Genomic DNA, 17381 nt, shown 5'->3' on the forward strand with positions numbered 1-17381 from the left:
TTTAATAAAACTTTATTACACAAAAGCTCTGAGCAATCTAGTCTTGTCTCTGGCCCTGGATTGAATTTGTCTTTTCCAGAGGCCAAGAATCCCAGTGTCTTATCGTTCAGCAACAACCTTTCAGTATTGGAGCTTCAGCTTCAACATCAGTCCTTCCAATGAATATTCAGGACTGATTTCCTTTAGGATGGACTGGTTGGATCTCCTTGCAGTCCAAGGGACTCTCAAGAATCTTCTTCAACACCACAGTTCAAAAGCATCAGTTCTTCAGCACTCAGCTTTCTTTATAGTCCAACTCTCTCATCTACACATGACTACTGGAAAAACCATAACTTTGACTAGACAGACCATTGCTGTTCCATGTCCAGTTCTAACTGTTGCTTCCTGACCTACATACCGATTTCTTTGGAGCCTCTTTTATAAGAGTATTCATTTCAAAGGAGCTATATTGATGTGGTCCACTCAGATCAGCCTCCAGAGGCAGAGAGCAAGGAGAAAGATTGGTGATTGTATGTGAGAGACAAATGTAATACTTTGAGCTGACAATTTGTATCCAGTTGTCTATTCTTTCACTCACACCATAGTTTTAACTTCATAGTCTTAATATTTAAGGTAGACGAAGTACTTGTCTTGCTTTTTAAATTTCAGAGTGCTTTAAATAATCTTGATCTCTTAAAAATTACAACATTTTGAATTAACTTTTCCACTTACACACACATACACAGAGATGAGACTGATGGGGACTTCACTGAATGTATTTATAAAATGTGAGAAGATTGACATTTTTTGCCTCATCTTTTAATTCATGAACATGGTATATTCTCCCATTTATATGTGTGTGTTAGTCACTCAGTCATGTCCAATGCTTTGTGATCCCATGGACGGTAGCCTCCAGGCTCCTCTGCCCATGGAATTCTCCAGGGAAGAATACTGGAGTAGGTTGCATTCCCTTTTCCAGGGGATCTTCCTGACCCAGGGATCAAACCTAGGTCTCCTGCATTGCAGGCAGATTCTATACCAACTGAGCCACCAGAGACTCATTTGTATGCAACTATAAATTATTTTTTATAGTTTTATATGCTGTGGTATTGTAACTATATTTTACAAATTGAATCCTAAGTATATTGATTCTTATTTTTAGTACATTGATTCTTATGTGTTTTTGATAATATAAAAAATTTCATTTCTAATTTTAGTTAGTTGCATATAAAATATAATTTTAAATATTGTATTACTAAACTGCTTTAGTAATTTGTATATTATTTTGTATTGTTTATATCACAATCATATTTGTGATATGATAGTCCTTGATTTCTAATTATTGAAACTTTTGTTTCTTTTTCTTTCCTTTCTACACTAGCTAGGATCCAGTACACTGTTTAACAGAAATAGCTCTATTTGGCTTCCTTGAAAGGATTTAACATTTCACCATTAAGTTGGGTATTTGCTTGATGTTTATAGCATATACCCTTTACCAAAGTGAAGAAGGTTTTCTTTTATTCATAAGTTGCTGGGAATTTCTTTCTTTATAATGAGAGAACACTGATTACACATTTAATACTTTTGTGTATTTTTTATTGATTGTGTATTGATGTTTTCATTAATGTGAATTATTACTTTGATTGATTTAAAGTGTTGAATAAGCATACATAGAGCCCAACTTGGTTGTGGGTGCTTTTATATAAAATGTTAATTCCTTTTGTTAATATTTAATTTAAAAGTTTTGAATTTCTGTTCATTGAAAGACTCTATCTTATACCTTGTAAAAAATTTATTCATTCAAGTTTTAGTGTCAAGACTGTGGTGTCCTTTTACAGTGCCTACTCCTTTTTTTCTGTATTTAGGTAAGTTTGGTACACAAGTTAAGATAGGTTACGCTGTTATAATAAGCAATTCCAAATACCCATGGCTCAATGAAACAGTGATAATTCATTTTGAATCAAAGTGATTCTCTAGGTCAGCTATACTACATGTGATGACTAATGTTTTCACATTTGAATCTCTGTAAATATTGTGTCAACACACAATTCAATAATCATCAGAGTCTGTGAAAGTAAAGGTTGAAATTTAAACTAGACAGTTAAATGCAAATATCATGAAGTGACACATGTCATTTCTATTCACATTTCTTTGGCTGAAGGAAGTCCTATGGCCCTGTGAGTCTTCAGGAGGCAATTCTTTTGCCTGGCTGGAGGAGAGAGAACTGGATAGAGTACTGATGAATAGGCATCATGTGCTCCATAGTTGAGCTCTCCACTTGTAACCAAGAACTCAGGTATTTCTTCTCCAAGGAAGATAGCTTAGAACCCCTGTTCAGTCACCCCTTTTGAGCAAAAGCAGGGTCTCTCATTGAGACCCTGTAGTTTTCGTCAGATGCCTCTTGGTGTGAAGATCTATGAAAAAACAAATAAGCAGAAAACAAACAAGCGAAGAAAGACAAGTAAGCTCCACATACTAAGTATACCATTACGGAGAAGACATTGGATTATATCATTCCAAGTTCTCTTGGGAAGAGAAGAGACACAGCGCTGATCTGAAGCAAGTCTATGGTCCCAGGAGGAATTGCTTGGGGCATTTCTTGCCCTATTTTGATGAGACTCTGTGTTTCATGTGAGGAGCTAGCTTGCTCGTTGCTTTTCACATTCTCCAACTTAGCGCTCAAAGATATTCTTCTCCAGTATCTCCTTTGGCCGCATCTTAAGGACCGTCACTTCCTTACTGGTAAATAGGCTTCTCAGTCTTCTCTACCTGGGTTTGTTAAGAGCTGAATAAATGCAGTTGACTTTCAAACATCACAGGAATCCAGGGTTGGGGGATAACCCTTCACAGAGTCGACAAACTGTGTGTAACTTGCTGTAGGTCCTCCTTACACATGATTCCTCCATTATCTGAGGTTTTGTGCCCACAGTTCAGTCAGTCGAGGATCATGTAGTACTGTTGTATTTATTTTTGAAAAAAAGCTGTGTATAAGTGGACCCCCAAGGTTCAAATCCACGTGATTTGTTCACGGTTTAACTGTATTGTGAATCCATAATAACCATAGTTTGTTTTAGGCAAAACTGATTTTGACCATCCAGGTCTTTCAAAAGATTGGTAACTTATTTATTTGATTCCAAAAAAGTCTTATATTTATGTGTTTAATTTTTTAAATAAAATACACATATATACTATACAAGATAATCAGATTCATTAATATATTTGTGACAAGTGTTAAAGTCAGGATGGTATTAGATGAGAAAGTGAATTTTTTTTAGAATACTTTTCAATTTTTTGGCTGTGCTGGATCTTCATTGTCTTGTGCAGGCTTCTCTAGTTGTGCGAAGGGTCAACTCTCTGGTCGTGATGCCTAGACTTCTCACTGCAGGGGTTTCTCTTGGTGTGAAGCACTGGCTCTAGGGCGATGCTCAGTAGTTGTGCTGAACGGGATTAGCTATCCTGCTCCACGTGGGGTCCTCCGGAGCCAGGGAGTGAACCTGTCACCTGCATTGGCAGGTGGACTCTTTACCATGGAGCCACCAGGAAAGCCCACGGATGGTTTTTACTACAGCTTCAGATCTGAATATCCAACAATTCAAGACTTAGAAACTACTGATTTCCCCAGAAAAAGTGGGTGCATTCAATCTGGTTGTTTAGAATTTTGTGATTTATTTTAACCCAAGGAACAAACATAGTATGTGGGCATCTCAAGAAATAGTGCAGTTTCATACACTGAGTTCAAATAAGGGAACATATTTTATAGAAGAAAAGTTTACATTAGAAGGTCTCAACTGTGCTACCACAGTGCCTGCCTTCTTCCTGTCTGTGGTTCATGGGATTTTCCTAACCCTCTGAACAGGTGGCTGCCTTAATGCAGCTCTAAGGTTTTTGATTATCCGCTACTATCATTTCTATCACTGTGGTATTCCCAGAGAGCACAGAAATACTTCACTGAGTCAGCCAGGTACAAGGAAGAGATGGTGAGGCTGATGAATTTTTTTCCCTTTTGAAAGTTTACAGAGTAGCGATCCCTCCTTGCATTTGCTTTATAACTATCCTGATAAATAAGGTATTCCATTCTTCCACCGGGAAACTCTCTGTACCAGTACAAAGTATACCTAGACCAAGAGGTTTGATATGTGCAGTCTATGGTCGCAGCTTCTCCTTCCCGCGCTGTTACTGTAGTCTGAGCTTGAGTTACTGTGTCAGCCATGCTGGATCCTGTGGAAAAAGGAGAAGACAGGGTTGGTCCTCTGAAATGACTCAGGGATCATGAGGGCTCGGTTAAGTTACGACACAGGGACAAGACAAGGGTCACCTAGTTGTTCATTTCCCCGCCTCTTTTCCCTCTGACCCCCCTGCCGGTCACAGCTTGCACAGGGCCACCCTTCAGCTCTAAGAGGACGCTGAGGGTCCAGGCTCAGGGCCACACGTACTGAAGCCAAAGGCGGCCATGAACGCCCACAGCAGGCCCGGGCGGAGCATGACGGATGCGCTTCTCTGGTGGGAACTGCTCCTGTTCTTAGTGCGGCACAGACCCGCCCTTCTCTGAGCAGCTGAGTGCAGAGTCCGCGTGGCTTTCAGATGATTCCACCGCAAACAGGAAGTGATTTGCATAATAAGGGCGTTCCATTCAGTTTATTCAGAGACTGAAACACAAAACACGGTTTTGCTTTGATGTTTCCTGGAGGAATACCTTTTAAAAATGGCTATTGTAACTAGCAAGTTACAGGATTGAAGTTTAATTATCTTTTTGTTATTGAATTCTTGCTTAATACCATTGTGATCAGAGACTGTATTCTGAATGACTGAAATCTTTTGAAATAATTAAGCCTTGCTTGAAGATCCAGAGTAGAGTCAACTTTGATAAATATTCCATATGCATTTGAAAATAATCTGTATTATGTTGTTCTGGATTAAAGTATTCTATATATGTAAACTAGGTAAAAAATAGGTAATTGTCTTTGATAAGTAGAGAATATTTTCTCTCTACTTGAGAGGTGTGTGTTAATGTCCTGCCACAGGGGTTGTATATTTGCTTATTGATTATTTTAGAATCAATAAATTCTACAAGTTTAATTTTGCTGATTAACTCTATTGATTTATGTTGGATGTAGTTTGAAGCTATGCTATTATGTGCATGCACATAAACATAGAATTGTTTCTATCTTCCTGGTAGAGTGTGTACTGAATCATTTTGAAGTGCTGTTCTGTTTTCTTAGTAACAATTTCCATTTTAATGTCCACTTTACCTGATATTAGCATAGCTACTCAGTTTTCTTTTGGTTAGGGACTCCAGATCAAATGTCTCATTATTCATATGTAAAAGAATGAAGTTGCATCTCTCTATCGCCTACAATATTGAAGAGTTAACCTGAAATGAATCAATGACTTCTACATACAATTTTAAACTATTGAACTAACTCCTAGAAGAAATCATAGATGTAAATTGTTGTGATCTTGAATTAAACAATGGTTTTTAAAATATTACAGCAATGCACAAGTAACTAAAAATGTGGATAAATTAGGCTTCATCAGAATTGCAAACCTTCTGTTTCAAACAACAGTATCAAGAAAGTGAGAAAGACAACCCACAGAGTGGGGAAAACTATTTGCAAATCATGTCTATTAAGGCCTGAGTATTCAGAATACATAAAGAACACATATAACTCAAGAATAAAAATACAAATAACTCAAGGAAATTTTTTATTTTAATCATATATTTTTTTTTACTAGGGTTCTGAGGACAGTGGGAATACATGTAAGAAGTAATGTTACTTTCCTGTACACACAATAGATGGGCTTCCCTGGTGGTTCAGGTGGTAAAGAATCTGCTGGCAATGCAGGATTCAATCCCTGGGTTGGGAAGATCTCTTGGAGAAGGAAGTGGCAACCCACTCCAGTGTTCTTGCCTGGGAAAGCCCATGAACCCAGGCAATGGTCCATGGGGTCAAAAAGAGTCAGATATGACTGAGTGACTAACACATTCTCTGCTTTTTTCATACACTATAGATACATTCAGTATATGCCCTTTTGTATAATTTTAAAATTTTATACCACATGCATTTATTATATATTCAAAAATCAAAAAATAATTTGTATTAAAATTGTTTCACTACCAATCTACTGATGGGATGGTAGCAAAAGGTCATACAAATAGACAGTGGAAGTTAGAATAGAAAATGTCAAGGTATCTTTTATTAGCTAACAGACTCATTTCATTACTACTCAATTGTAGGAAAGGAGATTTTCATGTAGGTAAACTTTCACCATGTAGATCAGTAAGTTTGAATTTGTAAACTACTTGAGGTTTTGATTAATAGACAACCTACTGAAGACCTCTGATTTACTAAACATTTGGGATGTTTTCCACATCCTCTAAATTCATATGGATCATATGGTCATCCTAGAATGACCTTGGCCTGGTTCTTCCTGCTCGACATTGAACTGCATCCTAAATGCTCAATGCCCTATATCTATCTCAGCAGAGAGTAAGAATGGCTACCAATTATAAGGTCTTTGCAGATGACAAACTTCATGAGATGCTTGTATTTATTATTATGATTCACAGGGCATCAACATATACTTGTGGACAATGTGTCAAATATTGAATGTCATTCAGGGAAAGAGTACACAGCAAATGATTTGCTGAGGCATTGCCCAGAAGTACTTATAAGTGAAGAAGAGAGTAAATAAATGTGATTTACAATATACACATTCCCAAATGCTTTACATAGAAAGGTTCATTTACCTAAGGACTTCGCAGGTGGTGACAGTGGCAAAGAACCCACCTGCCAATGCAGGAGACATATAAGAAACACAGTTTTGATCCCTGGGTTGGGAAGATCCCCTGGAAGAGGGCATGGAATCCACTCCAGTATTCCTGCCTGGAGAATCCCATGGACAGAGGAGCCTGGAGGGCTACAGTTCACAGGGTTGCAAAGAGTCAGACACAACTGAGTGAGTAACACACACACAGTTATCCAGAAACAATAATCATGTATTAAATTGTCCATTTTATACAAAACTGAAGCACATGGCTACTGATACTCAAAGGCACACCAGCATCCACTGGTGAAACTTGCAGTGGGATCTGGGTCCCTATCCTGAACACACTTTTCCGTGGAATACAAGCATAACAAAGTACCTCATTCCAGAGCAAGTCTGAACAAAGCACGGTCGGTGACTGGAGTTCAGCTGACCCACAGCCTCTCTCTGAAAGTAAAAAAGAACAATGGTTAGATTCCTGGACACCCAGGAGCCCATGGAATGTTCTTAACTCATTTGTGGAACTTGCCAACCATTGGTCTTCTTTGAAGCTCAGCAGCCTCACCCACTTTAAGGCACAGCTTCTCACGCTGCCGTGTATAATGGGGAACAAGCGTGTGTGCCTCTGAGTCTGAGTCCCCAGAGCACGTTTGTGTACAGGCTGCAGGTGCCTGGGGAGCACCGTGTGCCGGCTGCGCAGAGGTACAAGGCTGAGTCTCCAGGCTGGGAGGCTGAGATGTGCAGAGAGAGGTGTTTGGCACTTCTGCTGTGGAAGACTGTGAACCTTCCATCCTCATTTTTCTCCAAAACGGAACTTATTGATATCAGGAATGTGGGACTTTTTGCTGGGTAGACTCTGTACCAATGGAAGTAATTAAGCATAATGTCATCATAGTCACAGTTCAGAATAGAAATCCCTCCTTCTGTCACACTCAGGGATGGAGGATTTTGCTTAACCTGCCGCTGGTCACCATTCTTCTGTTGACTCTTCACCCCTGTTTGGAAAGAGAGTAACAGATTTCAAATTTTATTCTTAAAATTTCCACAGAAAACCATTATGAGCCAGAAGATATATTGAAATAAGAGTCCCCAATTATCTCATCTCCCAGCCTTGCATTATTCTTGGAGTTTTTCTACTATATTTAAACTTCCTGCCCACAACTCACAGTCAGACTGGAGCCACAGAATCAACAACAATGTTCCTAGGAGTTTACTCATTTCTCCTACAAAGACTCAGGTCGTCCTCTTTCCTTCCCAAGCAAACATAAATCTGACTGCCACTTCCTCCACTTCATTTATTTCCTTCCACAGAGCCTTCACATATGAACAGTCCTGTTTTTAACCAAATTTATGTTTATGAAAGGAAGCACTGCCCCCTTTTGACCACATGCAGAAAATTCCTAATAATGCATTTCTGTGTTTCTTAAAGATCAGTTTGCAATCCCTTCCCTATAAAAATATTAAAATCAGAGTTTGTAAGAGAAAGAAAGATTTTCAGAGATCACATTATATATATACATATATATATACTTGTATTTATATATATATACATATATATGCATAGAAAGAAAGAAAGTGAAGTCACTCAGTCGTGTCCGACTCTTTGCAACCCCGTGGATTATAGCCTACCAGGCTTTTCTGTCCATGGGATTTTCCAGGCAAGAGTACTGAAGTGGGTTGCCATTTCCTTCTCCAGGAGATCTACCTGACCCAGGGATCGAACCCTGGTCTCCCGCATTGTAAACAGATGCTTTTACCCTCTGAGCCACCAGGGAAGATATATATATATATATATTTTCAAGTAGAAAATAACTGAGAATATAGAGAATTAGTGAAAGAAAGTGAAGTCACTCAGTTGTGTCTGACTCTTTTCGATCCCATGGACTGTAAATTTCTAGGTTCCTCTGTCCATGGGATTTTCCAGGCAAGAATACTGGAGTGGGTTGCCATTTCCTTCTCCAATATAGAGAATTATGTTAGGTCAAATGAGCGGCACTTTGCCAACTGGTGTATTTAGACAGGCACCTTATTTAAAATACTAAGAAGACATGGTATCTTGGGGGACAAAAAACATGATGGTCTATCTAATACAATGGTTACAAATATATAACAATGGCAGTTTGAAATCTTTGTCTTCAATGTAGTTGCATTCTACATAGTCTTCAGAAGTGCAGTATTTGTTCTGGTTAAATAAATGCCACAAGGCAATTCAATCTGATATAAATTCTGGGCATCTCTCTTAAAAACACAGACCCCCCACAATAAAATTTACCCTCTGCATTAAATCACCCTTTGAACTAAATCATCTCTCTTAGAATTTGGATGAGATCATTTAATGTGTTCCATATTCTCAAATGACAAAAAATATACAATCCTGTAAAGTCTATAGAAAAAATGAGGCAATAATGTTGAAAGGTACCAGAAGATGCCAAAAAGGTAGCATATTTGTCTTCAGTCTCGCTTCACATCTGGTTGTCTTCACAGCTTAATCCAATGTGAGAGGCAAGGAGACACTACTGTGCTCTCACTCCTAAACCAGTTGGGCAAGTGATGATCGCAGGTGAGGATAATTCCCGGAAGAGCTGTTCTATTGTGTGTTCTATGATGCAGCTAATAATATACAGAACTCTGAATTATTTTGTCTTCTTCTAAAAGAATGCTAGATTTGTTAAATTATTCCTTAGAATCTGTTGAGGTTTACTTTAATCTCTTTTAGAGCAGAGTTTTTGTTTTTTTCCCCTGTTTTCTTTTAAATTAGAATTTAGCCCTTACCCCTAGCCTGCAGTCCTTGTTCTGGTGACTCCATTCAAAGTTCAAAGCATTTGCCAATGTTCTTTACTCTGGAAAGTCCAGAGCTTCTTACATCTTCCCAGCACTGTGTGGTCCCTGAAATCTCCTCGGAGTCTTTAGACCCTCAAAGGCTGTTTCCTGCCAGCTGTATCCATGTCTCTCTGCACGTGCAACTTGTGTGTAGGCTCAGAAGACCCCTTCTACAGGTTTTAAGATTCTTTATACGAGGCTCACTTCTCTCCAATACCTTTTCCCTCAGATTCCAGTGATGTTACCAGCCCTAACTCTGATCTCTGTTTCCTGCAAAGAGCAAGCTGTCACTCTTCTGGGGCTCCAGGTCCTTGTGCTGAAGGTTTAGAAAATCCCCCTAGGAGATGCCTTGTGAATGTGGGGGTCGTTCTGCAGGTTTTCTTTCTCCTACGAACTATAAACTTTCACTGTCTACGCTCCTTGGAAACAGTTGTTTCATACTTTTTCCAGTTTTAGAGTGGTTTACACTTAGAAGATAATTCCAGTATCAGCTATATATAAGAACCAAAAGTAGATTTTTCTCTTAAGATAGCATGTTTTTATGCATTTCCTTCATTTTTTCCCTCTAGTTTTATTGAAAGAATTTACATACTGCTCTGCATCAGGGTGTACAATATACTGATTTGACTTATGTCATGAAATCATTGCCAGAATAATTTTAGTGAACATCCATTATCTTGTATAGCTACCAAATTAAATTAACAAAAGCTTTCACAATTAGAAATCAAGGACTATCATATCACAAATATGATTGTGATATAAACAATGCAAAATAATCTACAAATATATTACATTATTAAAGCAGTTTAGTCACATAATATTAAAATTTTTATAAATTTTAAAATTTTATATGCAAATAACTAAAAATTAGAAATGAAATTTTAAAAAATATTAATTTATTCCCCTCTCATTCTCCCTTATAGTGAGAATTCATAGGATTTACTCTCTTAACTTTCATGTAAAACAAACAGCAATGTTAATTATATTTATGTTGTATATTACATTCCTAGTACTTATTTATTTATAGCTGGAACTTTGTACCTTTTGACTGCCTTCATCCAATTACCTTTCCCTCCAGCCCCTGCCCCTACTAACTATAAATCTGATCTCTTTTTCTATGAGTTTGACTGTTTGTTTGTGAAGTATATAACTGATCTATAATGCCAAGCTAGATCATATAATGCCAATACGTTTTATACAACGTAGTGATTCAGTATTTCAAAATGATCACAAGTCTTGTCACCATCCAAAGATATTATACATAATAATTGATTATATTCCCTCCACTATTCATTTCATATCTGTGACTCATTTATATTGCTGCTGGAAGTTTGTACCTCTTAATCTCCCTCATCTACTCCCTTCCTCCTCCTCATTCCCATCCCTCTGGCAATGCCTATTTGTTCTCTGCATCCATAACACTGTTTCTGTTTTGTTACATTTGTTCATTTGCTCTGTTGTTTGCATGTAAATGAAATCACACAGTATTTGTCTCTCTGTCTGGCTTATTTCACTATTTCCTCACTTTTAAAGGCAAATGTCATTTTTATTTCAGTCAAATAAATGTATTTTGCATATGTATATTTATGACATTTTGTGCAGCTTATTTAAAAATGTTCTCTGCATTTAAAAGGAATAGGGTCTCTAGAGAACTAATACTCCTTATCATTAATTACTTTCGTGAATTTTTTTCATGGCTCTCAATGCAATTACCACCTGTCTGTACACCCTGAGTATGTAGATGTGCTTAGTGAATTTTGTTCCCCATATCCTTCACCTTATCACATTGTAATATTAAAACTATTCACTCCAAGAACTATTAGATTTTATTTTAAGTCTCCCACCACATAAAGAGTCACCCATGCAGTGTTTTGTCACTTGAAAATTACATTTTAGGTCTTAAATTAGCCATGATCTGCCTTGTTTCACACATACGTATGCTTTTCCTCAAATTGGAGCACTTTCCACCCCCAACCCTGTTTTGTCCTTTAGCCTGATCAACTTCTATTAATCTATTAGTTTTCAAGCTGAGATTCCATATAATTCAGGAAGCTGTCTTTGACTGATATCTATTTGTATTTATAACACTTACTTTGGAACAGTATGATAACAAAAATGGGTTCCCCACCGGATACATATTCAAAAAGGGAAGGAACTCACTATTTATTGGGAGCTCCTTATCTAGTACCTAACACATATTAAATGCATATTTGTTGAATGATTGAATATATGAACTCTGCGAGTAATGGTGTGTGGAGAATAACGTCTGCAGCTGAGGATTCTTGAAAAATGTACAAAGATGGTGACTCATTTTCTAAAGAGGAAATTGCATACTATTGACTGGAAATTAGCTTTTTTCTAATAGTCTTCCAAAACATAAAAGAGGATAATGATATAAATGATATTAGTAAATACTATTGAATATGAACAAAATTAACAATTAAATGCACTGTAAGAAGTTGAAACAAAAATAAGTGAAGGATTACAGATCCTTAACTGCTCTTTCTTTGACACTTTCAGTTCAGTTCAGTCGCTCAGTCATGTCTGACTCTTTGTGAATCCCATGGGCTGCAGCGTACCAGTCCTACCTGATCATCACCATCTCCCAGAGCTTGCTCAAACTCATGTCCATCAATTTGGTGATGCCATCCAACCATCTCATTGTCTGTCTTCCCCTTCTCCTGCCCTCATTCTTTCCCAGCATCAAGATTTTTTCCAATGAGTCAGTTCTTTGCAGCAAGTGGCCAAAGTATTGGAGCTTCAGCTTCAGCATCAGTCCTTCCAATGAATATTCAGGACTGATTTCCTTTAGGATTGACTGGTTTAAGGTTTGACTTTCTATGATTTTCCTTCATACATGAGAATAACATGGGTTATGAATAAACAGCCTTCAGGCTGAATATACCCATCTTAACACAGAGCTTTATAACTAGCTTCAAGATTTGAGAACTGGAATTACTGAATCACCGATTCTCTGATTTAAGGATTAGGAGGTTAGGGATAGTTCTATTTAGGAAATGAAAGAGATAGTTACTAGGTTGAATATTCATTAGCACCTCGAATTTTTTTTGAAAGTGAAATCACTTTGATTTATCCAGAGTCACTTCTTAATACCATATTAGGTGTGAGTAAAAACATTCAGACACCTCTACCTAATGTTGGGTTTGGGGACTGCAGACACACATCTGGGTTCAGACTTCAGGTGCCTGGGAAGCCCTGTATCGCTGCAACACAAGATATGTGGCTGAGTCTCTGGTCTGGTGTGCAGAAAGTTCTGCCCAGCCTTCATATTAATTGTGGCTCTTAGTTTCTTCTGCTCCTTTTATTCCCATTTAAGTGTATTTGGAAAGAAAAATAGAGCTTTTCCCAGGGTTCTGTCTGTACCAGTGTGAGCTATAAAAAGATGTTGAAGAGAAGGTGAGACTGGTGCTTCCATGCGCTTAGAGATGGAGGGATCAAGGGTTCTGCTCTACACTGAACCAGCTGCTCACTTCTGTCCAGAAAAACAGAATCAGATAGGAAAGAGTTGATCAATGTATAGATTTTACCTAGTTACAGAGATCTCCAGAAGACCTGCTTATGTGCCTACTCCGCAGTGTCAAGTTGTAGTTCTATAGAAATGCTTTCTGGAGGAATCAGGAGATGCAAGATAATGATATTTCAATTCTAATCACATTGGGCATCTGCTCCCACTCAGGGGGTTGGGTCCTCAACTCTGGTTTTGGGTAAAGGCTGCAAGTGTCTGCAGAGCACTGTGTCTCCACAGCACAGAAGTAAGTGGCTGAGTCCTCAGGCTGGGAGTCTCTGATGTAGAGTTGACTGTAACGCTCCTTGCTATTTATGGTGGATTTCAGTCTTTCTTTCTGCTGCATTCCTGAAGCTATGTAAAACAAGGAGATGAGGCGTCTATCAGGATTTTGTTGGAACCACTGCACACTGGTCATGGAAGTAGAATAACTGCATATCAGAGAGGAATTTCTCCCCTCTTGGAGAGTCAGAACCCTAGGACTCTGCTCCACCTTCATCTGCACTCCAAGCCCTGTTGAAAAAGAGAGAGAGGCACAGGTGAGGGTCCCTGAACAATGACTGTGGCTGTTTGCAAATGGAGGGCATTTTTCTCTAGTTTCCATCCTCATGGTGGAGGATACAACCCAACAGACTTATGTTCTCACTTCCTCCATCTTCCCCTCCACTATGTTCCTTTCTAAATTCAAGTGTGATGTTTCTTCATGTTCCCCCAGGATGTTCTTAACTCACAGCAAATCTGTATCCACAGGAGACTCAGCAAGACTCTTCTTTGTGTCTTCATGATTCTTTACTCTTTTGTACAAGGACACACTTTGATGTCAAGTTCCTTTAAATATTGGTATTTATCATATCTTGAAAATGGGACTGATTCTGTTCCTGTGCCTGATTGCTTCCATGAGAGATTCAACAGAAGCTAACCCTAAGTGTCATCACTCAGCTGTGTAGTGGGAGCTCCACCCATCTATGGTTTAGTCCTTCTACACACTGTGGTCTGTGAGCTTTTATGTGTGTCTGTTGGGTGTAAGGGAAGTGCTATCTTTTCAGGGTTTAAAAGTCTTTTTTTTTCTGTAGACTCTGGGTGTATGTAAAATAATTTCTGTTAACGATTAGGGAGACAGTATATTAGAGGGGGAATAAAAGAAATGATTTCTATGTCTATAAAGAGCCATAGGTAAAATATATTGATCAAGCTGAAATCTGAGACATGATCAGATTGGGAAACTCTTCTGGGTTGTGATAACATATATATGGAATATTATTGTTGTTCAGTTGCTAAGTCATGTCTGACACTTTGCGACCCCATGGACTGCAGCATGCCAGGCTTCCCTGTCCTTCACTATCTCACAGAATTTGCTCAGACTCATGTCCATTAAGTCAATGATACTATCCAACCGTCTCATTCTCTGTTGCCCCCTTCTCCTCCTGCCCTCAATCTTTCCCAGCATCAGGGTCTTTTCCAATGAGTTTGCTCTTCGCTTTAGGTGGCCAAGTATTCGAGCTTCACCTTCAGTATCAGTCCTTCCAATGAATATTCATGGTATATTTCCTTTAGGATTGGCTGTTTTGGTCTCCTTGCTGTCCAAGGGATTCTCAAGAGTCTTCTCCAACATCACATTTCAAAAGCATCAATTCTTCCATATTCAGCCTTCCTTAGTGTTCAACTCTCATGTCCGTACATGACTACTGGAAAAACCATAGTTTTGACTATATGAACCTTGGTCAGCAAAGTCATGTCTCCACTTTTTAACACACTGTCTAGGTTTGTCATAGTTTTTTTTTTTTCCCCCAAGGAGCAAACATCTTTTAATTTCATGGCTGCAGTCACCATCCGCAGTGATTTTGGAGTCCAAGAAAATAAAGTCTATTACTGTTTCCATTGTTTCCCCATCTATTTACCAAAAAGTGGTGGGATCTCAGATGCCATGACCTTAGTTTCTTGAATGCTGAGTTTTAAGCCAGTATTTATTTTTGAAAAGGATCCTGTATAAGTAAACCCACACAGTTCACACCCATGTGGTTTGTTCAAGGTTCAACTGTATTGTGAATTTCTAATGATCATTGTTTTAGCCAAAGCTGTTTTTTGGCCATCCGGGTTTTTAAAAAGATTAGATGCCTTCTTATCTATTTGATTCCAGTAAAAATCATATATTTACATATTTACAATTTTTTACAAAATGTACACATATACAAATCAATAAAACACATTATATTTGTGAGAACTGCTAAAATCAGCATACTATTGGAAGATAAAGTGATTTTTCCTGCAACTTCAGATCTGAAAATCCAACAACTCAAGAATTAGGAAACTACTTCTGATTTTCCTGAATAAGTAGATTCACTCAATCTAGCTGTTTAGGAACAATTTGAAAAGCACTTTGAGATTTATTTTCACCCCAGATACAAACACAATACCTAGGAGTCTCAGGAAGCAGTGTTGTTTCATACACTGAGTTCAAAGGGAAAATGTTTTATAGAAGGAAAGTTGACATTAGAAAGTCTCAACTGTGCTACCGCAATGCCTGCCTTCTTCCTGTCTGCGATCATGGGATTTTCCTAAGCTCTGAGCAGGTGGCTGTCTTAATTGAAGCCATGTTTTGATTATCCTCTACTGTCATTTCTGTCACTCTGGTATTCCCAGAGAGCACAGAAATACTTTGCTGAGTCGTCCATTTATAAGGAAGAGACGGTAAGGCTGATGGATTTTTTTGCCATTTGGAGGTTCCGGTAGTAGTGATACTGCTTTTCATTTGGCATGTTGTCAAGCCGATGAATAAAGAAAACCATCCCGCCACTGGGCTGTTTGTATCAGTACAAAGTGTATCTCCTCTGAATGGTTTCATATGTGCAGTCCACGGTCAAAGCTCCTCCTTCCCGACTGTTGCTGTGGTTTGCGCTTGGGTTACTTTGTCAGCCATGCTGGATCCGGGGGGAAAAGGAGAAGGCAGGGCTGGTTTTCCAAAATGTCTCAAGGGTCATGAGGGTTGGATGAAGTTATGACACAAGGACGAAGAAAAGGATCACCAGGTGTTCATTTGCCCACTTTTCTTCCCTCTAACACCCCTGCTACTCACAACTTACACAGGGTCACCCCTGAGCTCTAAGAGAAGCTGAGGCCCCATGTTTAGGGCCACACATACTGAAGCCAAAGATGGCCATGAACACCCACAGCAGACCAGGAAGATCATGACAGACATTCTTCTCTGGTTGAAATTGCTCTTGTTCTTACTGCCGCAGAGACCAGTCCTCCCTGAGTAGCTGAGTGCAGAGTTCCTCCAGCTTTTAGACATTTCTGCCCCAAACAGGAAGTATTGTTCATAAGGAAGATGTTCCATTCAGTCTATTCAGAATGAACCACCTCAAACCACTGTTCTGCATTGATGTTTTTCTGGAGGAATACCTTTGAAAAATGGCTATTGTATCTAGCAAGGTACAGGAATGAAGTTTCATTATCTTTTTGTTATTGAATTCTTGTTTATTGCCATTGTAATCGGAGACTATATTCTGAACGACTGAAAATTCTTTGAAGTTGATTAAGCCTTTTTTTAAGAGCTAGAGTCAACTTTCATAAATGTTATGTGTGGGTGTGAATATAATCTATATTCTGTTTTTTGGGGGTAAAGCATTTTATTAATATCTACTTAAGTAAATAATAGTAATTGTGCACTATTAATAAAGATAAACATAAATAAAAACAGAAACATCTTCATTTAGATAAAAACAAATTTGCATTAATCTTATACTATCTTAATGGAATGTGGGAGGTTCAAAGATGACGAGATGAGAGTTTTATCACCAGGTCTATTACCCCCCATTGTGATCACGATGGTTGTTGTTGTAATGGCAATGAGAAGCTCTTGTTCCAGTTCTTCATGAGATCTGCAGTCTCAGCCTTGATTGTATTTTCATTTCCTTGAGAATTCCTTCAATATAGTTGTATCCCCTAAGGGAGAATAGGCCAGCAAACAGTGTATGAGGGTGACACTAACCACTGGGATAAACATGGTGTGCAATTCTGGATCACCAATTTGACATTGTGTTGCTATATTGAAATAAATAAGGTTATAGTACAGAATAGAGTGTAACACATGAGTTTCATTAACATGAGATTTCAAAGAAATTTTATACATATGGAGGACCATATCTCTCAGCCCTCTAAGAATACATCCTTACTTTCTCAGATTGTTAATGGCAATTTGTAGGGAAATTTTAAAAAACACTCAGGTTACTAAGATATATGTCATATATGTCTAAAGTGTGCTAACTGGAACAACCTAAGTAATACCACTTCT

At 38.3% G+C, this 17381-nt stretch overlaps 2 gene segments (V, D, J or C); both read right to left on the reverse strand.

Moving 5' to 3' along the window:
• Nucleotides 1-3760: 3760 nt before the first annotated feature.
• On the reverse strand, nt 3761-4508 carry LOC122444139. The segment is given in 2 exon segments: nt 3761-4197; nt 4413-4508. Coding segments are annotated over 2 exon segments (378 nt in total).
• A 2821-nt stretch (nt 4509-7329) lies between these two features.
• Nucleotides 7330-8019, reverse strand: LOC122444223. The segment is given in 2 exon segments: nt 7330-7739; nt 7911-8019. Coding segments are annotated over 2 exon segments (462 nt in total).
• Nucleotides 8020-17381: the final 9362 nt, after the last annotated feature.

The sequence above is a fragment of the Cervus canadensis genome, chromosome 6 (genome assembly GCF_019320065.1).
Source record: "Cervus canadensis isolate Bull #8, Minnesota chromosome 6, ASM1932006v1, whole genome shotgun sequence".
Lineage (NCBI taxonomy): Eukaryota > Metazoa > Chordata > Mammalia > Artiodactyla > Cervidae > Cervus > Cervus canadensis.